The sequence below is a fragment of the Orussus abietinus genome, unplaced genomic scaffold (assembly GCF_000612105.2).
Source record: "Orussus abietinus isolate OABI.00-Male unplaced genomic scaffold, Oabi_2.0 scaffold866, whole genome shotgun sequence".
Lineage (NCBI taxonomy): Eukaryota > Metazoa > Arthropoda > Insecta > Hymenoptera > Orussidae > Orussus > Orussus abietinus.
In genome coordinates, this window is record NW_019395007.1 from 1 (window position 1) to 22,299 (window position 22,299).

General features: G+C 31.1%; 6 protein-coding genes across 12 annotated transcripts; 1 reads left to right on the forward strand and 5 right to left on the reverse strand.

Moving 5' to 3' along the window:
- The first annotated feature begins 335 nt into the window (after nt 1–335).
- LOC105697075 (DNA-directed RNA polymerase II subunit RPB7) lies at nt 336–1,788 on the forward strand. 4 transcript variants are annotated; one of them, XM_012420066.2, is made up of 9 exons: nt 336–442; nt 569–666; nt 737–846; nt 943–1,102; nt 1,171–1,221; nt 1,308–1,373; nt 1,443–1,514; nt 1,582–1,615; nt 1,696–1,788. In XM_012420066.2, the coding sequence occupies exons 2-9, from the start codon at nt 655–657 to the stop codon at nt 1,710–1,712; spliced, it is 522 nt and encodes a 173-aa protein (XP_012275489.1). In that variant the 5' UTR covers nt 336–442; nt 569–654; the 3' UTR covers nt 1,713–1,788. The 4 variants fall into 4 exon arrangements, with proteins under 4 accessions (XP_012275489.1, XP_012275490.1, XP_012275491.1 ...); XM_012420067.2 differs by having other exon boundaries at nt 359–434; XM_012420068.2 differs by having other exon boundaries at nt 369–442; nt 574–666.
- A 201-nt stretch (nt 1,789–1,989) lies between these two features.
- LOC105697074 lies at nt 1,990–4,698 on the reverse strand. Its single transcript, XM_012420065.2, has 5 exons — nt 4,469–4,698; nt 3,457–4,008; nt 3,290–3,378; nt 2,990–3,211; nt 1,990–2,915 (listed from the first exon to the last, which is right to left on the reverse strand). Exons 1-5 carry the CDS (start codon nt 4,589–4,591, stop codon nt 2,657–2,659), a joined length of 1,245 nt encoding a protein of 414 aa, XP_012275488.1. The 5' UTR covers nt 4,592–4,698; the 3' UTR covers nt 1,990–2,656.
- A 419-nt stretch (nt 4,699–5,117) lies between these two features.
- On the reverse strand, nt 5,118–8,731 carry LOC105697076 (rab-like protein 6). Its single transcript, XM_012420069.2, has 6 exons — nt 8,624–8,731; nt 8,106–8,290; nt 7,538–8,019; nt 6,653–7,443; nt 6,068–6,569; nt 5,118–5,975 (listed from the first exon to the last, which is right to left on the reverse strand). Exons 2-6 carry the CDS (start codon nt 8,230–8,232, stop codon nt 5,781–5,783), a joined length of 2,097 nt encoding a protein of 698 aa, XP_012275492.1. The 5' UTR covers nt 8,233–8,290; nt 8,624–8,731; the 3' UTR covers nt 5,118–5,780.
- A 485-nt stretch (nt 8,732–9,216) lies between these two features.
- Nucleotides 9,217–12,648, reverse strand: LOC105697062 (histone-lysine N-methyltransferase SMYD3). Of its 2 annotated transcripts, none has more exons than XM_012420043.2 (6): nt 12,324–12,648; nt 10,891–11,132; nt 10,507–10,811; nt 9,884–10,163; nt 9,586–9,748; nt 9,217–9,504 (listed from the first exon to the last, which is right to left on the reverse strand). In XM_012420043.2, exons 1-6 carry the CDS (start codon nt 12,548–12,550, stop codon nt 9,285–9,287), a joined length of 1,437 nt encoding a protein of 478 aa, XP_012275466.1. In that variant the 5' UTR covers nt 12,551–12,648; the 3' UTR covers nt 9,217–9,284. The 2 variants fall into 2 exon arrangements, with proteins under 2 accessions (XP_012275466.1, XP_012275467.1); XM_012420044.2 differs by lacking the exon at nt 12,324–12,648 and adding an exon at nt 11,236–11,692.
- Nucleotides 12,649–12,970: 322 nt separating this feature from the next.
- Nucleotides 12,971–15,062, reverse strand: LOC105697063 (surfeit locus protein 4 homolog). Its single transcript, XM_012420045.2, has 3 exons — nt 14,879–15,062; nt 13,552–14,226; nt 12,971–13,470 (listed from the first exon to the last, which is right to left on the reverse strand). Exons 1-3 carry the CDS (start codon nt 14,927–14,929, stop codon nt 13,384–13,386), a joined length of 813 nt encoding a protein of 270 aa, XP_012275468.1. The 5' UTR covers nt 14,930–15,062; the 3' UTR covers nt 12,971–13,383.
- A 744-nt stretch (nt 15,063–15,806) lies between these two features.
- On the reverse strand, nt 15,807–21,156 carry LOC105697061 (exportin-2). Of its 3 annotated transcripts, none has more exons than XM_012420040.2 (16): nt 20,939–21,156; nt 20,501–20,646; nt 20,079–20,417; nt 19,887–19,994; nt 19,708–19,800; nt 19,462–19,629; nt 19,241–19,370; nt 19,006–19,169; nt 18,738–18,927; nt 18,469–18,667; nt 18,119–18,379; nt 17,957–18,048; nt 17,562–17,865; nt 17,235–17,402; nt 16,825–17,135; nt 15,807–16,754 (listed from the first exon to the last, which is right to left on the reverse strand). In XM_012420040.2, exons 1-16 carry the CDS (start codon nt 21,021–21,023, stop codon nt 16,609–16,611), a joined length of 2,904 nt encoding a protein of 967 aa, XP_012275463.1. In that variant the 5' UTR covers nt 21,024–21,156; the 3' UTR covers nt 15,807–16,608. The 3 variants fall into 3 exon arrangements, with proteins under 3 accessions (XP_012275463.1, XP_012275464.1, XP_012275465.1); XM_012420041.2 differs by lacking the exon at nt 20,939–21,156 and adding an exon at nt 20,728–20,807; XM_012420042.2 differs by lacking the exons at nt 20,079–20,417; nt 20,501–20,646 and having other exon boundaries at nt 20,939–20,998.
- Nucleotides 21,157–22,299: the final 1,143 nt, after the last annotated feature.

The following is a 22,299-nucleotide window of genomic DNA, read 5'->3' on the forward strand; positions in this document are numbered from 1 at the left end:
ATTAATATTTTTATCTTAATAAATATGTTACTTTTTGACTAATGTTTAATGTAATTATTTCAGTTCTTACAGTGATTTAAAACAGGCGTTGCGCTACTGACACTTTTGTTAGTTCATTTATGTTTAATATACTGTTTTGTTACATTTGTGTGTCAGTCTAAGCAACGTCTGTTTTGATCATTGTAAGTACTTTTTAAATCCCGAAAATATCCCTTCCTTTAATAAATGAATTTGAATAGCCCGCCAAATATTTTAGTTCGCGAAGAAGGTTTACTCCAACCGAAGATGGCGGTAGTGCATAAAGCGTTACACCCCAATACATGGCAGTGTCGGCCCCCTGAATATATTCTTAGGTCCATGCAGGTCCATGGGTCATAAAACACTGGTACTGGGCATACAGTAGAGGCCGAAATTCAAAAAGATACAATACAAAGGTCCATAGGTAGTGCCAAACAGTGCCAAACTTAATTTGTATTGTCATACATACATATAAAAGCAGACCTCGCTGGCTACCATTTCAGTTTACTGTAACGAGTCTCTCACTCAAATGTATTTGTTTATATTTCAGTGCAGCTTCCACTTTCTCTGATCCTCTTTAATGTCACCAGACGGACTAGGCGCCTGATCTAGCCTTAAATTTAACTAGAAGAAACTATGTTTTATCACGTAATTAAATTTATATTATCATTAAACACTTAAGTTATTCGTCTCCTTATGTTCTTAAAAATATTTACAGATATCATTGGAACATGAGATTTTGCTACATCCTAGATATTTTGGGCCTCAGTTATTGGATACAGTAAAACAAAAATTGTACACAGAAGTTGAAGGCACATGCACTGGAAAGTAAGCTGATTGGGACTGTTATTTCTTTTGATATTATATTCACTTTTCCAGAATTTGTTTGTCAAGAACTTTATTGTAATTTGGTTGTTTTAACAGATATGGTTTTGTAGTAGCTGTAACAACAATAGATAACATTGGTTCTGGTATAATTCAACCTGGTCAGGGTTTTGTAATTTATCCTGTAAAATATAAAGCTATCGTTTTTCGCCCCTTCAAAGGAGAAGTTCTTGATGCAGTCGTAACACAAGTAAACAAGGTAATTGTATTTAATTTCCTTAATTTATGTAAGAACTAATGCAATATTAATTAATATTTCCACTCTAGGTTGGAATGTTTGCTGAAATTGGACCATTGTCATGTTTTATATCTCATCATGTATGTCTCGGTTTTCTTATTACTCTTGAAATTTTTCTTTCAGTGCTGAGTATATAAATAATATTAAATACACTTGTTTTCTATAGTCTATTCCAGCTGAAATGCAGTTTTGTCCCAATGTAAATCCACCCTGCTACAAATCGAAAGATGAGGTATCCATGTTGTCTTGCAATTTATTACTTTGGTATATTTTGACAACCTATAGAATTTATCATTTTCAGGATGTTGTTATTCAAGCTGATGATGAAATAAGATTGAAAATTGTCGGGACAAGAGTAGATGCAACAGGAATTGTAAGTAAAAATGATACAATGTAACGACTGAGTTATACTATTATAGATATTAATTATTATGTTCTAGTTTGCTATTGGAACACTTATGGATGATTTTCTTGGTATGACATTTTCATTTTTTTTAATAAGATATAGTCATAAAAATCATTAATAAATGATCATTTTATTTTTATTTTTTCAGGATTGGTATGCAACTGAAATAATAACAGATGTGAATCAATGTAGAAGAGTGTGGATTTATATCTTTATAGTCAATAAATACTTTTTTCAAAAAGAATACTTATATCTGACTTATCACTGATGTAAAAGTGAAAATCACATTTTTACAAGTGTATGTAATGATCCTTTTAATATCAACAATATTTAACAATTATATACAATTAAATAATGCCTTAAATTTAGTGATTCAAAACGAAAGTAAAAAAATGTATACACTGTTATATAGGAATTACTACTAATATATCAAAAACTAGAATATTTCTGCAATTGTTTCAACGAATTTTTATTATTTTTTTTAAACATAATGCTACTTTTTGGATGAAGTTACTCAATCCCATTTCATATCCAGTGTTTGTATTATGAATTCTAGGTACAAGTTCTAATATCAATACTTCTTATATGTATATATTTTTACATGCAAGCCTTGTTAGTAAGCATATTAATTGTATTCATACATTAACATATTTAAAATGACTTGTGTTGGCTATCCTTAACCTCATATAGTTTTTTCAACAGATGAAATGCATAAATTGGACCTTTTCATGTGTAGAAAAAAGGGTCCAGCTTTAAACCTTAAAAAGATAAATCTTTTATTAAAACTGCTGTATTATTTAACATTACTTAATATAAAAAAAAAAAAGATAATCTTTAGGGTAACTACAAGAATTATTTTTACTTTTCAAATAAGATACATTCTTAAATAGAAGCATTTATTAAGGTTGGTAACTTAAAAAAAAAATCAAGAAGGAAAAAGTAATTTGAAACAAATTGAGTAATAAAGCAGTTGAATTCATATTTCAATTCTTGAAAAAGTAAAATTTCGATTTGATCTTTTTAGATAATTCGACAATAATAGATTATAGGTTTGATGTGCATGCAATCTATCAGTTTTTGCATATAGGTTTATTGTGAGATAAATTATTTCATTTTTGCTGGGATAACGTAGTTGTTCCAAAGCACTCCTGTTGTAATTGTGCATTTGGATTAAAATATGTTGATAGTGAGAAAATGCCAGAAGATGATTCTGAGTTTCCTAGCCCCAAACATAAAGCTAATTTTGCAGCAATTTCAGTTTTGTCCTTATGAATCCGTGTTTCTTGATCCGGTATCATTTTATCAGCTACATGTTTTACCACTTTACCATTCCCATCAAGATAAAAAGTAGAAAAACCATCGTACCATCTGGAACAAGAATTTAGTTAAATTGTAGCGTTAAAAAGAACTGTTAATATCTTAAAAGGCATTAATTCACTTACGCTTCTTGATTTTCAATAGCATCTGATATTTTCCACAACTTAAACCTCCAAAATAGGAAAAATATTTTTAAGCCAGTAATTCCTCTTATACGCCAGCGAGCCTTTATTGTGTCATCTTCTGGATGTATTGTTATTTTTAGTAATTCAAATTTTACGTAAGCAAATTTTAAATGACCAAACATTCTTAATAAAGATATTTGCTTAGCATAATGTCCAACGCCCCTAGAATTAAAGAATGGATAAGCTACAGTAATAATCTTTTACACATGTAAAAAAGTTGAAACTTTTGTTTATACTTACTGCGTTGTAACACCTTTAATATTATTAACAAATACAAGTTCTTTACTATAAATACTATAGTCCATTGGAGTGGTAAATAACTGTGGTAACTGAAAATATAAAGTTTTTCTAAATTATCAATGATTATGGTAAAGGAACATTAATTTTTCAAAATATTTAAAACTTACTCCAACTCTTAATGTATTGTATACATGTTCTAGTTGTTCTTGAGTTGGCTTATTATATTTTATACTAGATTTATTTTCGTTTGAAGATTGAATATCTTCTTTAGTTTCAGACAGTAAAGTCATATTTTTCTCAAAATGATTGACAAATTCAGATGTATATTGAACTTTCATTCCACTGGATAACCTGTTATATGCTTCTTCCATAGCTTCAGCTTTATAATGTTTAAAAAGATCTGATTGTTGAATCACTCCAGTAGATAGTTCAGCATTATCTATAGCATCAAAATGCTTTGGTGCAAATATTGATTGTGGATTCGAACATTCTTTTACATCCTTAGGTAATATTATCTTAGATTTAACTAATATGTCTCCATGTTTTTCCAGGTTGATATTTTGTTGATCTAGTTGTAAGGTCTTATCTTCCCTAGACCATTCATAGCCATTTAAAGAAGTATAGGTAAGATTATGAGGTAAAATATATGTTCTTGTAGACCCGCTCAATTTCTCATTAGTATTTGAGAACTTGTTTGTAACAGCCTTCGAGCTGAGAAACTATAATATAATACACATTAGAATTAGATATTTAATACACATACATAAGAAATAAATATTTTTTTCAATAAAATGCACTTTCAATGAGTGTGTGATACATCAGCAGCTTATTTCTCTCTTTAGTTTTATATTTCAATAAAATAATTTTAAAATTTGTATACAGGACAATAAATGAAACACAGGATTTTTATTTATATGTAAACAGTTATATGACAAATTGTAAATAAAATAATAATTGTTTGTTCTTGAGTGTTTATTTGAATAACAGTGATCACCAGGTAAATTTGATATTATGTAAGCATTTTTGAGGTTAACTCACTCTCATAAAAAGTCGTTAGTAACCATGAATATCCGAATAATGTAACTTCGTGATATGATACGTATCTACATTAATACTCTAAGAATTAAATAATACAATAATTTAACGGCATACTTTCTTCGAACAGATTTTGCGGCTTACCTCTTCCAAAAATGCAGACGGTTTGATGTGTTTTGGCAGATGTCGGTTAAATTTGGAAACTTGTTTATGTGTAGTAACGAATGGTGTAAATTTGATCGAAATCGAACTGAAACGGAGAGACATATCTGAAATGCTTTCAAATGTACGTCAGATAAGTCAACTTTTGTCAAATGTAGAGATAATAACCTACGCCGGACGAGTACGCACACCTTGTGTTCACGTAAGGTGCATGGCCACTGAAATGAAGTAAACTGGATACGGCACAGTGTTGCCAACTTCAGTTCTGTTTACCTAGTAGCAGAGATGCTCTGCTAGTAGAGTCGGATTAAAATAATGGTACAAATCAAAAACTTTAAATATTCAAATATTTAAATACAAATTTTTCCTGTATTTAATAAGGAAAGGGAATGCGATTCAATACATTGCACAATTAGTAGTATCAGAGATGAATGGGGAGATGTTTTACGCCATAGTCGAAAGTGAGGCACGGAATATATGGTATAGATTAATTTAATTTGTTCATTTGTTATAAATATTTGTTTATTTTTATAAGTTTCAGCCAAATAAACAAATGCTATAATGCACGCATTACAAACAATTGAAATTATTTTTCTTTACTGTTTTTGTAAGTATATAATTACATTTAGACATTTATTAACAAGAAGCTGCAATGATAGTCTTGTGATTATACTATACACATATTTTATCATACTACAAGAATAAGAATTAAAAATAACTGTAACAAAGTGCAAAACTATACTGTAAAATAAGAAAATTACAGTTACTCTCAATAAAGATAAATTAATTTGTTCTCCATAAAATTTGCTATTTGAGACATGTGTTTCAAGATTGTACATGAAATGTCTTCGTTCATTCAAAATTTGCATCTTATGACTCAATGCCTATAGCAATTACCTTGATAGACACATACAAGATCTAAGGTGTATAAATATAATACATTTATGCCAATTATTTATGCACATTTCATGAAGATAAATAATAACAAGATAATCTATCATTCAAATATAATATTATTTTAACTGCCCTTGTTGTAAGAGTTTCAAAAACGTTACGTGTAAAAACTTTTTTGCCACTTGTCATTAACATAATTTATATAAATTACATTTTTTTTTTTAAGATTCTCTCCATGTATTCTGAAAATTATCATACCTTAGAAAGCAAAGTTTTTTTTAGTACTTTATACTGTGACAGTCTTACGAAGCTGTATAATTAAGAATTAAATATCAGAAATAGAAATAGATTGAAAGCTCAGCTGTCATACGTCGTTACCACATTGAACACTTCAATATGGCTATATAGCTTCATAAGCAGCACTAACCCCAACCCGTGTTGTAGACCCATTTAAAAATTCCTCCAATTCGTCGTGTTCTTGATTTTCATCTCGAGAGCGATGAAATGATCGTTTCTTTTTTTTGTCTAATTTTTCCGATTTCTCCTTATCTTTATCTTTATTTTTCTTTTTCTTTTTCTTCTCCTTGTCTTCACTCTGAAAATTTGTTTTATTTATTTATTTAACAGTTATATAAGAAAAGAGATAAAATATAGTTTTTCAAGATTAGTTAAAACTATTCGTTTCACCTTGTCTTTGTGCTTCTTTTTTTCCTTCATTACGGGACTGCTGCTATTGGAACTCAAGTGCTGAATGCTGGTACTATCTAACAATTCCAAATGAACGTTAGAACCTGTCATACTGACATCTAGACTTTTATCACTCAATTCTATTCTGTCTCTTCTGGTATTCGTATTGCTTACATCCTCTCCACCTTCAGGGCTTTGACGCCACTTTGAATCTCTACTGAGCCAATTATCGAAAGCATCGGAATTCAAATCATGTGAATCATTGAGTTCATATTTAGTGGCATTATGAATTTCTTGTTCAATAGATGTTATTGAATCACGTTTTGCAGATTGACATAGGTCTTGAGAACTCATACTGATGGTTGGTAAGGGATCATGCTTATATTTTTGTTTGCTCAAAGGATTTTCCACAAGCTTCATTTGAACGGGAGTTGGTGCTTCTTCAACAGATGATAAATCATCCTCGTAACCAGCAACTAGAGGATTTGCTGTCTCTGTATCGCTGTTGGTAGAAACAATAAGAAATATTGTTTTAAAAAAGAACAAGAATTTTCTATATGAGAATTGAAAACTTGATTACAATACCTCTCTGATTCAATTTGCTCGTGTTGTGTTTTCAGTGGAGTCACTTGATTGTTGTCATCTAGAAAAGATCTGTCTAACATGCCATCATCAGGGACGAAATCTTCAATACTAGTTAATGGTGAATTTAAAGTTATTCCACTTGAATTGGGCAACCGCTCCGTTTCCTCTTCTTGGTTATTAGTAAAGAATTTTGACATAACAGATTGTGATCTAATGTCTGGTGGCTCTTTTTTATCTACATTTTGTTGCAATATTGAATTTCCTGACTTGACATCTAATTTTGGAAGATTCTGCACATTTGATATCATGGAAGCATTTTGCACGTTTACGGACATGCCAGTGTTCTGCACAGATTTCAGTAACATACTCTCTTTTTTTGTAGGAGCTTTTAGATCTAGATTTTTTACAGGAATTGGAGTACCTCCACCAATTGGTCCAGGTATCGATACAGATCTCCTAACCTCTACATTAAGATTAGCAGCACTGGTAGAAGGTGAAATACGATTACTACTTAATGACGAAGTAACATTTGGAATCAAAACACTAGAGGAAACTGAATCTGCAAAAGCCCTTCTTTTGTTTACGAGATTATCTAAAAATTTATTGTAATCAGCATCATCGCTATCCTGAAAAAGATCAAGCTCTTGAATAGTTAGTCGTATCTCTTCCTTGTTTGTCTCTAATTGTTTTGCCAATGTTTCTCGTTGTAATTGAAGAAATGGAAGATTAAAGAATTTGTGCAACAACTTTAGTCCAAATCCATTCCTCATTGATGATTCTGCATATCTAACCTGTGATGGATTCACTACATAAATATTTTTAATTATAAATATACATTTAATTATAAATATACAAAAATACAATAATAATGTACATCGGACTTACTTGTGCTGCTCTTTCTGGCAGAGAATCAATGAAATATGTAACGAGATCAGCAGTAACAGTTCGGTGGTGCGACATATCACAGTGGTTGCCTAAGACAATAACGGGTATATGACTTGGTATTTTTGGAAGTTCACGTTGCACGTAATCAAATGTCCATGTTTTAGTAATATCCATCATTACTATAACACCATTAGTTCCTTTATAAACATCCAAAAACTCTGCATCTAAAACTGGTTCTTCCATATTCTCAGAAGGACAGTTTTCCATTTTCAAACCTTCCATTTTCCTACGACGCCTTCCACGATCTACTACATCCCAAACTTCAACTTTTACAACATCATCGGTAGCTTTGTAATTCCACTGTATACTAGCCACTTGGATTTCCTCTGTTGGAATATATTCTTCAACAAATTTCTGACCTTGCAACCGATGAAACAAACAGGTTTTTCCTACATTCCGATCACCTTTTATGATGATTTTCACTGAAAATAATAATAAGAGTAAGCAAAGACTACGCAAAGAAAAAAAAGTTTATTTTTTACTTCATATGTGCATTCGTTATCCTTACTGTTATATTGTACCCCTTTTGCAAACTTTTTTTGTAACGTCGTAGGCATAGACTGGTGGGCTGGCCGTGAACAAGCTCCAACTGATCCATCCGATTTCCCAGCCAACCGTTTAAATGCAGAAAACATGGTCACAAGTTTTTTAAATTATTTCTGATGTTATAAAGAACTAACTTTTTAAAGTTTCCTAAAAATACAAAGAAAATACAATACATTTTATTTTCACATATAATAGTTTTAACATGTGGATAAATGTGATGGTACCTATTAGAAGTATTTAATGTAACAAACGTTACAATTTGGTTAGATAATACACATTATTCGGCATCACTTAATATTTTTCTAATTTAGACTAAGAGGAGTTAATAATTGATGAAAATGTAATTTTTAATTAAAAATAAATTATTTGATGCATTCAGATTGTGTAGTGTCAAAATGTGAATGCCATATACAAATACATAATTGAAGATCCAGTATCAGAATTTACTGATATTTACACACATTACATTACTGCACTTACTTGAAAGGTGATATAATCGATGTTAACATCATTTTAGTTTTTTTCAGGACGTCAATTAAATTTCACGAAAATTATTGAGCTGTCATGAAACAGCTGTTCCATCTTATGGCATTTTATCAGTGATGTTGGCAAGAGTGGTTTTCCTCAGGAGCGGCTGCAAGAGCACTATATAGCGTGATAAACCTAGTTAACCGGCCGCGGCGCAACAAAAAATAAAAATTCAAATAACGTAAAACATTTAAAAATTTGTTCATCCCATAATAATATTTTTGTACACTTCACACAAGTTCAAGAAAATGATCATTATATAAACGCTTTCAAATAAAATTCATGACTTGTGATTTTATAAAGTATTTAGTATTTATTGACAATTACTCTTGCTATTATTAACAATGCTGAATTCTAAAATAGTGTCACCACTATTGTCTTGTTAGCAATCATAAAAATAAGGAAAAGGTGTTCTTATTTTTGTATTCATTAATAATTATAAATTTAGAGATGTGCATAAGGAATTTTATTTCTACCTTATTATTATTTGTAATATGTAAATAATATGAATGTTAACTATTTCTCATTTAAAAATTAAACTACTATTTAAAATATACAAAATAAATTTATTGCTTATTACAAAGTATGTATTAATACTACATTATGATGGAAATTATTTGTCTTGTCTGCCACTTTCCATAACAGCTTGCTGAAAGAGTGGCAAGAACTTCTCTGTCATCAGCATATGTCTCTTGCCATGTGTTATGCTCAGGATCGATTCTGCCTTTCTCAATGAAATTAGTGCTTTCTTTGGTTTTTCAAGGTGCAATTGAATTTTCCCCAATAGGAGGTAAAGAAGACCCGTTAAGGGATCCACTTCCCTATAATACAATCTGAAATCATCACATGGTATATGTTGTGTCAAATTTTAATATGTTATGTTTATATTGAAAAATAAAATATAGTACACTTACAAATATCCAGGAATTAATTTCGTTGCATAAGCTTCAGCAATTTCCCAATTGTTCAAAGTAACAGCAGCTTCCAAAGCTGCCTCCATAGTACGAACATATTGTATGTTAGTCGGATGAAATATACCTTCCTGTTTATTTAGACACAATTTACTGATGTCTAGATCTAATTTCATTCACTTAGGAAATTATGAAATTAACAAGGCTCCATAAGGAGATATGGAATAATTAAAATTTAAAATTTGTGTTCGCTATTTGAAAAAAAAAGTAAAATAGATGATTTTGTATGTGTTAAGGATACAGGCCATTGTCTTCAAAGTTAGCACATGGTGAGCAGTAAAGTCAGTAACTTCTTGAAATTTTGTTCGAAAATCATCAGAAATTTGTTCACCACACTTTGAACAAACAGATGAATCTATCGAACAAGGATTTATACAAAGTGGATTCGGACATACAGCAGCATAAATCAATGGTTCTGGACCCATACATTTTGGACAATTACACCAAAAATAGTATGAACTTTGTAATTCAGCACGTCTATCTTTTGTGGAATTAGCAACATCAATATATGATATTTTTACCTGAATAACAAATGTAAATTCTTTCAGTTACAAAAGACTTATTCTTTACAATTTAAGTTTCTTCACAAGTATTAAACTTAATATCTGTCACATGTAACTACAAGAAAAATTCTGGAAGACAATATGTAAATTTTAGTATGCGGAACCGAATGAATTTTATAATTAATAATAAATAGAATATTAAATTTAATTTATAATAAATAGAATTTATATTCTATCATCTTATAGCTATTGAAATTATTTTATACATAACAATTATAACAAAAAATACCTAATTTATAACCAAAATAAAGAATGTTTCATATTACACCTACCCTAAATTGCTGATTTTATATTACTTTACCTGTGACCAATCTAATTGTGGAATATCTTCCAATGCCCTTATAAAAATTGTGGTACCTTCAAAAACAGCTACTGCATTAGGCGCACAGCTATGATCTAATATTGAAGGTGCTAGATATATTCCAACACCTATGCTGTTCATTTCGGGGTCTAATATGTTAAAAGAATTAATGCACATTCTACCGTAGATTCCCATTAATTCTGCTATATTTGGTAGAGATGTTTCTCCAAAAAATTCAGATAAAACTCCACATAATGAAACAAAATGTTCCATGCGCTTTGTATCTTGTTTTAGATCTGTGTAGTCTATTTAAAATGCAAAGATTAAGAGAACGATAGTACTACAAAAATTGTTTATCGGTCTACTGGTACATAATACACTCACGAGACATTAAATCCTTAAACTTTCGGTAGTCTCTTTCTGAAAAATATCCACGTTCATCACCTTCGCCTTTGTTTAATTTAATAATGATCCGTGCTAAAAGCCTAGCTGCATCAGGAATAATCTTTGGAGATATCTTCTTCAGATTTGCACATTCTGATTTGTGTATACTCCACGATTCTCGTTGACAATCACGTCCACAATAATATACAAACTGACAGCCAGAACATTTGAATAGTTTGTTACTGCAATAAATTCCCAAGAAACAGTAAAAGAGAGTAGAATAAAATAAATACCATCCTTAGACATGTTCAATATTGATTTATTTAATAATTTTTATCAAGATACCTTTTCAAACAATTATCACAATGTTTAGCTCTTTGCTTGGAACTCAATGTGTAAGCAAACGGTTTTGCTGAGATTATTATTGACCCTTTTTTTATAGCTTCTGTCATTTTTCTTATTCGTTTGAAAGTGGTTCATTATATAAAAGTCTTTAAATTGTTGACAATACTAATACTGAGATTTTCAATCATTTTCTTGTAGTGATTTGAAATGCTGTTGTTACTAACTCTGCGAGGTTAGGTACCGGTATATACGTATATACCATATCTACACATTCATACACCCCTTCTTGTGGTTAACGCGTCAAATATTTCCATTTTGGTTTAAATTATAAATGACTTATAAATGAATAAAGGAATAAATCGTGGAACTAATAAATTTTTTTTTCTTGTCTACAGAAAAAATAAAATAAATTACGCAGCTGTTTTATTGCGTAACATCAAATTGTACCAATCCGAATACAAACTTATTACGGCCGTAGCAAAAGCGGAACGTATGTACGATTAGTTTTTATGAATGAATTTGGAATAACAAAATGAAATAAGACCATTAGTGAAAAAAACCTGGGTGTAACTAACAAATTATTTTTAAAATAGCTATTTTCTTCAATTTAATGTACTGAGTTGAGTGTAAAATCCCTAGTGTTTGAAATGTATTCTTATATTGAAAGTGTGTCAATTTACTTGACATGCATATGTTTAGCTTGAGGAGAACTTTTAAATGTATATAATTATTCCTTTACTGCACAATAAAAGTGTCTTAAACTAAATTGTACATTGTAGTAATTATAGTAACTTTGATTAAAAATATGTTCCGTTATTGAAGATCATAATACTGCGATTACCGATTAAAAAATGTGTAAATCAATTCACTTTATGCAACCTTTTGTTAATTATCTTAAAATACACAATTATATTTATGGTAAATATAAAAATATGTTTGCATATGACACCATTGTTAAATCAATCATTTATATTTGTAATATATTAATCTTTTGTACATCCTTATATTCATTGCATACTTTTGCAGTTATATGAATTTTAGATTTAGATATTGGGTTGCTTAGTGGTAATCGTGGACCTAGTATTTACCTCTTTAGGCAATTATCACATCGCTGACACCGCTGAACTGAGCTCAAAATGTGCATAAAAGGTTGTGCCTTCATAAGTGTTGTTCCCTTAAATACTATACACTTTTTATATCCATTTGGCGTTTTCATATTTGTAAGAGCTTTGAAAAAATCTGAAGTATACTTCACACTAATTGAAACTGCTTGTAGTCTAGTGCTTGAATATAGACCACCCTTCAGCTTATGCATCTATGTAACCAGACAAATTTAACCACGTGCTATTTTGAGGCATGATTTTCAACTTCCAACTGTATTAGAAGTAATAATAGGTCCTATCACGATGCTATTAATAGATCTAGACAAGTTGAAATTGGGGTAAGTGACAAAAATCTCTAGAATGAAATTTTAATGAACATTTATTTACAGCAATTTGATAAATCTTTACTCATTCATCATTATCTGATACAAACGTATAAAAACTGTATTCTGGCATTCACAAAATTATATAGACATGCGGCTTTTAATTATGCTGCATTTTATAATATTTAAAAACAGGATTTTTCACAAAATTATATACAGACATGTGGTTTTTAATTAGGTTGCATTTTATAGTATTTAAAAACAGGATTTGTCTACTCTATTGAAAAGAAAACTGAAAGACGAGACAAATTAAAAAACACCAAAAAATATATTTTGTTTCATAATAAATGTACTACCATATGTACAATGCCATTATTGATAACATAAATTATTATGTACCATTCTTCGATCGCTTGTTTCTGTTTTAAATACTTAAGACGTTCTCCAAGACATTTTCATAATCTTTTTCAAAATTTTGCATTTTTATATACTTTAATATTATGCATTAACAGTAACGATAGTAGTGTTTCCTCCTTTCAACTTGTTCATGAAATTTGTCTAGGTTGGTACATTCATACAAGGTGTATTAACTAGGACTCCATGTATCAGTATCGTGGCTCTTAAAAGTTCTCATTAAATTTATAAAAATGGAAATGGGATACTGTCACTTGTGATGTCTTTACAATGATTCAATGAAAGTCAAATGACCGGTGATTGTACATCTACCACTTTTTCTTGTGTTCATCCATTGAAACTCCACCAGGACCTAATGATACTATCATCAGAAGACCACCGATCACAGATAAAGTCTGAAATGTAAAAAACAGTGTATTTAATTTTGCAGTTTATCTAAATCAAGTAAAAACATACAAGATTACTTGTAAGCTTACCTGGAAGAAATCATACTTGAGGAAATCCCTAAGGGGCTTGTAATGCGCAATGGACCACCAAGCATTGTGATAAAAGTTCAGTGCAGTAAGAAGAAGAACAAGGAGCAAAGCACTAAGCTTCGTCTTATACCCTATTGTTACAAGGACCATAAGAATGCTCCCAAGAATATCTTGCATGATCTGCATGAAAGATATTTCAAAACGTATCAAAGTAACAAACATAAATGCCAGGAGAACTCTCCCTGCTAGTTGCAATAAATTTTTAGGTTTATTATCACCGAGTGTCGGTACGCCTGCAAAGAGGGATCGCCCTTCAACTCTAGATTCTGCGAGAACCAGCAGGAGAGCGCCAATGAGAGCTAAGTTTCTGAACAAAAACTGCATATCCCATAAAATGCTGTATGCAAATGTCTGAAGAACAACAATAAAAAACAAAATGCCACAGGCTATGCTGACTTTAAATCTTCCAATGACCATTATGCATCCACCAATTTGTCCAAGCAAATTAACAAGGACAAAAACGGTTGCTAGAAATTTTCCACAACCCCATGACATATCCATATATTCGCTTTGTTCACTCCATTGAAACCACATTCGTAGTCCATCTTCCAGAAATGTAGCAATGAGACATAGTCGGGCAAGCGTTGGTAATACATGTTTTCCATGACGGATGACCTGAAAAAATAGCGTCCTCAAATATGCCATTCATCGATACAGACTTCTAGATAAATTATATATTAGTTGACTTCATCATTAAGTTCAAATTTCTTAGCATTACCTAAATAAGTAAGAAAGAATTATTAATATTATAGATAGATGCATAGAATTACACATAGTAGCAAGACCATCAAATTTGGAAAGTAATTTGGTTAAACATTGAAATTATTAAGAAATGCATCTTTCAAAAATGTTTAAACTTTACAAATATGTCTCATACAAATAGAAAGATATTTAGTATCAGAAAATATCCTCAAAAGAACTTTAAATAACTACTCAAAAAGCTTAAATATCAAAGGTAATCTAAATGAAATTAAGAATGTATAAAAAGGAAATAATTATTAATTCTTCAGAATTTTTAATCGATGATTGATTTCAGTGTGTCTATTATATAGTTTACGATTTACAATAGATCTAGAATATAAAAACAATTATTAGTTATGCTTTGGTAAAGGAATAGAAGCAAAAATATGTGATCTAGTCAGTGACATTACGGTGATGAGCTAAAATTCTGCGGAAATTAATCGAAATTTTGTCAGTGAGACTTCTTTCGTGGCAGGTCTAAAATGAATTGCAGAATCTCGAATTCCCATAATGCATATAATTTTACCTGATCGGCAATTTCCTCCGTCCTCGAAATCACATCCTGCTGGTTCATCATCGTGTTTTATTCAAAAAACCAAAAAGGAGCCATATACACCCGCAAGATGCGACACATCGACACGCGACCTGGAAGACGTGACTGGATGCGACACGATTGCACGATTGAAGCATCCAACCTTACGGATGCTCTTCAAAAAGATAGAGAGAGCTAGTACAAGTTATAAAGTTGCCTCATTTAATTGCAAAGTTCCATTTTAGTAGAATCAATCATTATTTCTTCATTAATGAAATTTTCTTCATATTAAGATTACCCACAGCATCATCAACAACAACTAGAAGCAAAAATATAAATAAACAGTAGTTTTACGTTACATACGTATTTTACAAATAATGAAAAGAAAATAGAACCCTACTACTTGAGAGTCGAACCGTTCTCTTGGCGTTAGCTTGAACTGTACAGCTTTTCCGAATACGGTTCTTCACCAGTGATGTGGAATACAACTAGAATGAAGCACTTCCGGTATACGTGGTCGGAAAGTAGTTTAACTCTGAAGGAGAATACGTTGAAATTTCATAACATTACACTCATTTAGAATAATTACCGTTTATCAATAATTCAGAGAAAGTACAATCTAAAAACAACATAAACATTTTACTTCATATACTTTGAGTTTTATACCGCGTGCGATGATGTATGTACCGCGGTGATCAAATTCAAACTTTAAAGAAATTAATTTAATCGCAATTGCAATCGCTTTAAAGGCATTAAAAATCCAATATCCCTTAACAATATGCAGTATGCAAAAAACCCTGACTCATTAATCTAATAATGTGCCTGATAATTGATTCCTAATAACAATCCATTTAACCCGAAATAAAGGACATACTATTGATTATTGAAGGGACTAAAGATCAAAGAATATAGACAAATCACATGTTTGTAAAAATCATAGCTATTTATTAACATATGTTAATTCGGCTATATTACATTCTTTGTATGAAAATGTGAAATATTAGCCCATGATAATGTTACTGGACATACTGTTTTCATTCTGTACATTCAAAGGTATTATGTAAAAGGTATACTGTTAGTTTTAAAAGATACGTATCATAAATATAAGTTTTTCATTGAAGACCATTTATATTTGCCGTCTACTTGATATATTATAAATGGGCACCCGACCAGATGCATATTTTTATTAATAATTGTTAATGCAAGTATTATTCAGAGCGATACAGTTCTTTTTCAGTAATCTTCCATTCGAATTTTTTCCATTCCAAATCGCACAAGGAAAATCTTATACAGCGTATTTCAAAATTGGTGTGGAGTATTAATAAAATTAATATTTACGGATAAAAAAATTAATTTTTTGATTCCGAAAAAAATGTCTTCATTATCTCAAATAAACGTATACGTTATATATTCCAGTTGGTATTTATTTCGACTACTGTAATTTTATTATTTAACCAACTGGATTAGTAATGGTTATTATGAATCTACTTTTTGTAACTGTGTTGAATTGGAACAAATTACTCATGAAATACTTACAAAAAAAATATATTAATTCTAGAAATTAAGTTTAAAAAGATCTTCTTAGTACGATATACTTCTCACATTTTAAAAAGCAAACTGGGACTTCTTCACAATGCTTCCAATTATAATTCACTAAGTTCGATATTATTGAACTTTCGTGCCATTAAATGGATCTTCAATCTACCGCGAACATCTAGTTCGGATTATGCAACTGTTATCCCAGCAGTTTGGAGGTAACTTCTGAGATGATTAGCATTTGGTTCAGGGATTTGACCAAGCAATCCAGGTAATTGTCCAGGTGATAATCTTCCAAGACCTTGTGCCAAATGTAAACGTACATCGCCTACGGCTGTTGATAAATCGTTTGTAATAATAAATATCAACTATTATTAATCATTTAAGTAAATACTGATTTTCACCTGGCAATGGATCTTTTTTCGGATTTCTGGCAAAAATTAATTGACTATAGGCTGCTTGATAACCAGAAGTATCGTCAATTTCTGGAAAGAGTTGATCTTCTGGTAACACACTTTCATCCTGTGGCAATTCGAAAAATTCGATCAAAGTGGCCAGAAGACGTGGGTAATAACTATTGTAAGGACTCTCAAGCATAGCGGGACATTCAATCAACAAATTCGAAATCCCTACTGCTGTTACTTTGCGTTCTATTTCTCCAGATATTTTCTGTAAATCTGTGATTAATACACGTTCTATTACCATTCCAAACATCCTGTAAATATGAAATACATTTAATAAAAATACATATCACTATCAATAATTATCATCCTCCAATGAAAGGATAAACAAATAAAATGACATAATAGCTTACTGTGGTTGAATTTGATCAATGATGGTTACTAAACTACTGCTACCAAATCGTATAATGTAGTATGCGAAAAATACAATAATGCCCTTTACAAATTTCGTCGTTTTCGAAGATGATAGTCTTTGAAAAAGTAATACGAAGACCTGCTTCATGTACGGCTCCAATACATTTCTGTGAAAAAATAGAATGAATACCAAAGCAGCCTATTTAAAGGTTGGTTTAAAATAGACCTAAATTTTTATATATGAACACAAGCCCACATCCACACACGCACATTTAACATAATTACTTGTTATATATTGCATATATAAAATGTGTAAGAATATTTACGGTGCAAAATGTTCGATAATGCTTTGTATTAATAAAAAGCCTTCATGATCGTTTGACTTTGATGCGATCAACTTTTGAAAAACTCCTAAAAGGCCGTTGGTTTTGTCTTGCGCGACAATTTGATGTGCTCCATGACTCACAAATGCTTGTAGCAATCGATTTAGAGGATGAATATTTGCTTGTCGCTCAAATAAGATAGGTGCGAGCAAGCAAGGGAATAAGGCCATGTAGGGTTCTGGTACATCGGGACTGATTTGCAGTTCAAGAAGTAAAGCCAGAATTTGAAAGACGTACGGAATAAATTCTGCAAACAAAGTTAGTTTTCTATAAAACAAAAACTATTCGCAAAAATCGTGTTACAAGTCAAATAAAAATAAGTTTTATTAAATTTTTACCTTGAATATCTTGTTGAAGAATACCTTGAAAAATGGGAAACAATACTTGTTCAAAAGATGACACAGCACCTGGATTTGTCTTGCAAACAATCCTAAATAAATAAATTAATAATATTTTAAATTAATCAAGCTATTTATAGAAATCATTAATAAAATACTCACTTAATAGATAAACTGAGGGTTTCAAAGAGGTAGTGATTAAAATTTGGACGGCTAGGATTTCTTGCAACGATGGTAAGTTTCTCTGTTAATTTTGGCAACAATTCTGCAAGAAAAGGCACTACTCGTTCCTGCAAGGTACCAAAACTCCTCATTATAGCTTTCATCGCATATTCGTTTTCCTCTGATCCTGGCGCATCCAAAGTTTGAAACAGACCCTTTAACATATCAGTTGCTAAGGGTTCTAAATCATCGCCTTTCATTCTGTTCCCATTAAATATTAAAACCGAGTAAAAATGGTTAGCAAGTTATATGGAAAAACAGTTTAAATCTAAATGGATTGATATTCTTACATAGGTATATTATTTGGACTTCTTAGAGCAAGAATTTTTTCAATTGCACAAGCGGCATAAGTGTGAACTACCATGCTGCTTGCCGTCAAATGTCTAATCAATTGTGGTAAACTGCCTACAACCTGCTCCCGTGGCAAAACAGAACGAAATATCATAATGAATTTAATTGCATCTGCCTTAAGTACTGGAAAGTCGTTCACTGAAAAACAAATATTATTCTCAGTTTTATTCATTATTTACTATTAGTAATGTGGAACTGGAATATGTACCGTTTGCTTTAGCAAGTTCAGGTTCTATGTGCTGTGCTGCAAATTGAGGAAGTGGGACCAGATCACTGCTTTGAGTTACTCCATGTTTCTGTGTTTGTCCTTTACTGGCGCTACTGGTTACAAGATATAAAGCTGCATCTTTACTACGCCAATTTTCAAATGGTTTTTCAGCATAATTTTGCAACATTATCTGTATAAAAGAGTAGTAATATTTTTTAGGAATATACAGATATATAAATTACATTTTCTTGGTATTTTTTCATCTAACCTGGATGTATGTTCCAAAGATATCCATAATTTTTGCTTCAAAATATTTTGATAATACTTTGACGAGATCACAAGCTGCTCTTCTTCTGGTATCAACATCGCTACCCTCAATGTCACGCCTAATATATTCTTCAGGATTGTCTTCAAATAGTTCATTATCAGATTCTATAAAATAATAAAAATTACATATTTATATCAATAGAAGTTAGAATATATAACTTATGTTTAAATCTGACCTCTAAATTCCATATTTGGAATAATAACTTTTTCACATATGCTTCCAAGGGTGGTTGGATCTTCAAATAAGTGTCTATACTGTGTACGGTCTGCAACTGTAGAAAGAAATTGCAGTGCATTTGACACTAACTGAAATAAAAATGAATACATATAATAATACAGCAAGCAAATAATTATAAAGGCAGTAACACAATAAAAACATGTCAGAGAATCAACATACTGAATCGAATTTAGGTTGCTGTCCTGTTGATGTTAGTAGATTCCAAATAGCTGTAACAAACTGTGGTAGATACAGTTTGAATTCCTCGTCATACTTTTGAGCATACAAGCCAACATTATCACAGACTTGAGATTTTAACTGTTCGATCACACCAGCTTCTTCATCATCCTATTCAACAATTAGTAAGCATTAAGACAACTAATAATATGTTGATCATAAATAATATATAATTAATTACATAATTACCACTGTTCGTAATAAGGGAACATCTGTTGTAAGAAGCGTATGAAAATGTGTCATCCATGTTGATATATTGTCTTCAAAAAATTCAGGCAAGTCCTGTGAAGAAAGATGTGAAAAAAGAATTGAATATGAACCTCTACAATGTTTACACTTGATATGAAAATTAAATTTCTTATATTTACTTGAAAATTGAGAGAATAGAAGACTTTGCACAGAATAACTAAAGAATTGTAGATAACTTTTAGGGCTTCCACATTATTGGCATGAACCTGTGTTAAGTTCATGGTTGCCTAAAAAAACAAAAATAATTTAAACAGACAATGAATGCTGTTGCAAGTCTATTAGCATTATATGACAGTTATCAATTAGCTCACCACAAAAAGGTCTGTTAGAGGCTTTGCAAATTGGTTAAGTACAAATTTAATTTCTCTCCAAAGACTTTCACTCTTAAACTCATATCGGTATCTTTTAAACAAAGAATGCGCAGTATGGAGTACACCGTTAATGATATGAAAATCCCCTGTATTAAACTTTTCCACCATCTGATCAATTAATTCTGGCCATTTATCAGGAAAATCATGCTTGCCGATAATAGAAACTGCATCAGACAATTGTTTTTGTATAGAATCTGGTGAATGCAGCATTAAATTCACGATGAGTTTCTTTATAGCACTTCGATCTTGTACATGTATCCGATCATTTGACTCATGTTCCTAATAATATAACAAAAATGACTAATAAAATTTATAAATACATTGCCTTATTTTCTCTTTATCTTGTTATTTAAAATACTTACAACTTTCCAGTTCCTCTTAATATAATTTTTAAATGCTACAGCACCTGCTATTCTGATGGTCAAATCAACCTCAGATTTATCAACTAAATGTAATAATAGCAAAGGATAATTCTGATTTACTTCCACTGATTCCAAAAATTTTTCAGCTAAAATAAAAAAATTTTGGTCAAGACCCTCTTAATTCATAACTTTAATTGGATTGTATTAAATTTAGAAAATTAACAAACCAAAAAAGATAATAAGGAAAACAATACAGTCTGCGATAAAAATCTAAAAAAAAGGCTCTAGATAAACCTAAGCATTACAGATGTTGTTGTAATTTTAGTTTAAAATATGTAGCGACGTTATAGATGTAAACATTAGTGTCCGACAACAGGACGATGAGAAATATTTTGTATTTGCATTTGAATGAAGGTATTTTGGAGGTTACATAGTTACCTGGCCGTCTGACGTTAATGTCCGGACTTAAAGTATGCTTCAAGTATTCACTTAATGTGAGTAAATTATCATCAGTAAGATCCATTTTAACCCAATAATAATGGTATTATATTTTGCACGAGATTAAACGTTTACTACCTGCAGTAAAAGTAAGAATGGGTACAGTATGACACACCGGCTTTTCATAAATTCAGACAAATTCCTGAATTCGCGCAGCTTTGTGATTACACCATAAGCGGTTTGAGGGCGCTAACAGACATATCCTTGTGGCGGGCCCCAAACGAAGTCCAGCCATCGGCCACCAGGGGCGTCGCGCGCGACGAGTGCGGTACGTTCTGTCCGGTGCAACCCGCGTTACCCCGCGTGCGCATTATTGAACTCGCCACTCCGACGGAAACGACCGCGGAAATCGGAACCAGTCTGACCACGATCGCTGTTAACCGCGTCCAATTGAGTTACACATGATAGATGGATTGTTATATATTTGTTGGGCTTCCAATTGCGACACCGCCTCGTGCGGAACGGAAAGGAACTATATCCATCCCAGCTTTAAAATAGATTTTAATTGAAAAAAGGTTCCTTAATGTTCTTGAGATCGCCAAAGCCAAGTCAAATAATATAATTTCAAAATTCAAAATGGCGGACCCAATATGGCGAATAATATAATTTCAAAATGATTGGATTATTATGAAAAACGGTTTGGCGTGGTTTTTTTAACCGCTTAATCCAAATCTGGTAATAGAATATTGAAATTCAAGATGGCTGATCCAATATACGGATAAAAATATAAAACTGGTTGGATTTTTATAAAAATGAGTTTCTTATGGTAGTTGTGCCCGCTGAATCCAAATCTAACAAAATTCCGAAATTCAAAATGGCGGGCAGGATATAACAAAATGGTAGCATTTTTATAAAAAAAAGTGTTTATACTTTTTTGAGGTCGTTGAATCCAAATCTAGTACCAGAACTTTAAAACGCAAAATGGTGGATAAAAAATTTTAAAAAGGTTAACATTTTGTTGAAGAATGATTTCTCCAGATCTTTAGGGTCATTGCTTCCAAATCCGTAAACAAAATTTTAAAATGCTGAATGGTGAATCCAATATGGCGGATAAAAATGTAAAAATGGTTGGATTTTTATAAAAATGGGTTTCTCACGGTTTTTATGGTCGCTAAATCCAAATTTGATATTAGACTTTCATAATTGACATTCGCGGATAAATTATGGTGCCATTCAAAATGTTGAGGATATTCATATAAATTATCAGATTCTATAAAATAATAAAAATTACATATTTATATCAATAGAAGTTAGAATATATAACTTATGTTTAAATCTGACCTCTAAATTCCATATTTGGA

Coding starts and splice junctions, on each gene's coding strand:
- LOC105697062 (XM_012420043.2), bottom strand. CDS start 12,550: ATGCATAAGCTGAAGGGTGGTCTATATTCAAGCACTAGACTACAAGCA. Junction 10,812..10,890: donor GTTTAAGGATTTAATGTCTC/GTGAGTGTATTA, acceptor CATTTTAAATAG/ACTACACAGATCTAAAACAA. Junction 9,749..9,883: donor AACTTTGAAGACAATGGCCT/GTATCCTTAACA, acceptor GAATGAAATTAG/ATCTAGACATCAGTAAATTG.
- LOC105697061 (XM_012420040.2), bottom strand. CDS start 21,023: ATGGATCTTACTGATGATAATTTACTCACATTAAGTGAATACTTGAAG. Junction 18,668..18,737: donor TGAACTTGCTAAAGCAAACG/GTACATATTCCA, acceptor TTTGTTTTTCAG/TGAACGACTTTCCAGTACTT. Junction 18,049..18,118: donor ACCCTCAGTTTATCTATTAA/GTGAGTATTTTA, acceptor TTATTTATTTAG/GATTGTTTGCAAGACAAATC.
- LOC105697063 (XM_012420045.2), bottom strand. CDS start 14,929: ATGATGAACCAGCAGGATGTGATTTCGAGGACGGAGGAAATTGCCGAT. Junction 14,227..14,878: donor CGGAGGAAATTGCCGATCAG/GTAAAATTATAT, acceptor CTATTTTTTCAG/GTCATCCGTCATGGAAAACA. Junction 13,471..13,551: donor TCAAGTATGATTTCTTCCAG/GTAAGCTTACAA, acceptor TTTACATTTCAG/ACTTTATCTGTGATCGGTGG.
- LOC105697076 (XM_012420069.2), bottom strand. CDS start 8,232: ATGTTTTCTGCATTTAAACGGTTGGCTGGGAAATCGGATGGATCAGTT. Junction 8,020..8,105: donor AAAAGGGGTACAATATAACA/GTAAGGATAACG, acceptor TATTATTTTCAG/TGAAAATCATCATAAAAGGT. Junction 6,570..6,652: donor GAGCAAATTGAATCAGAGAG/GTATTGTAATCA, acceptor TTCTACCAACAG/CGATACAGAGACAGCAAATC.
- LOC105697075 (XM_012420066.2), top strand. Junction 847..942: donor GAAGGCACATGCACTGGAAA/GTAAGCTGATTG, acceptor TTGTTTTAACAG/ATATGGTTTTGTAGTAGCTG. Junction 1,222..1,307: donor CATGTTTTATATCTCATCAT/GTATGTCTCGGT, acceptor TGTTTTCTATAG/TCTATTCCAGCTGAAATGCA.
- LOC105697074 (XM_012420065.2), bottom strand. CDS start 4,591: ATGTCTCTCCGTTTCAGTTCGATTTCGATCAAATTTACACCATTCGTT. Junction 4,009..4,468: donor CGTCTGCATTTTTGGAAGAG/GTAAGCCGCAAA, acceptor ATTATATTATAG/TTTCTCAGCTCGAAGGCTGT. Junction 3,379..3,456: donor ACAATACATTAAGAGTTGGA/GTAAGTTTTAAA, acceptor TTATATTTTCAG/TTACCACAGTTATTTACCAC.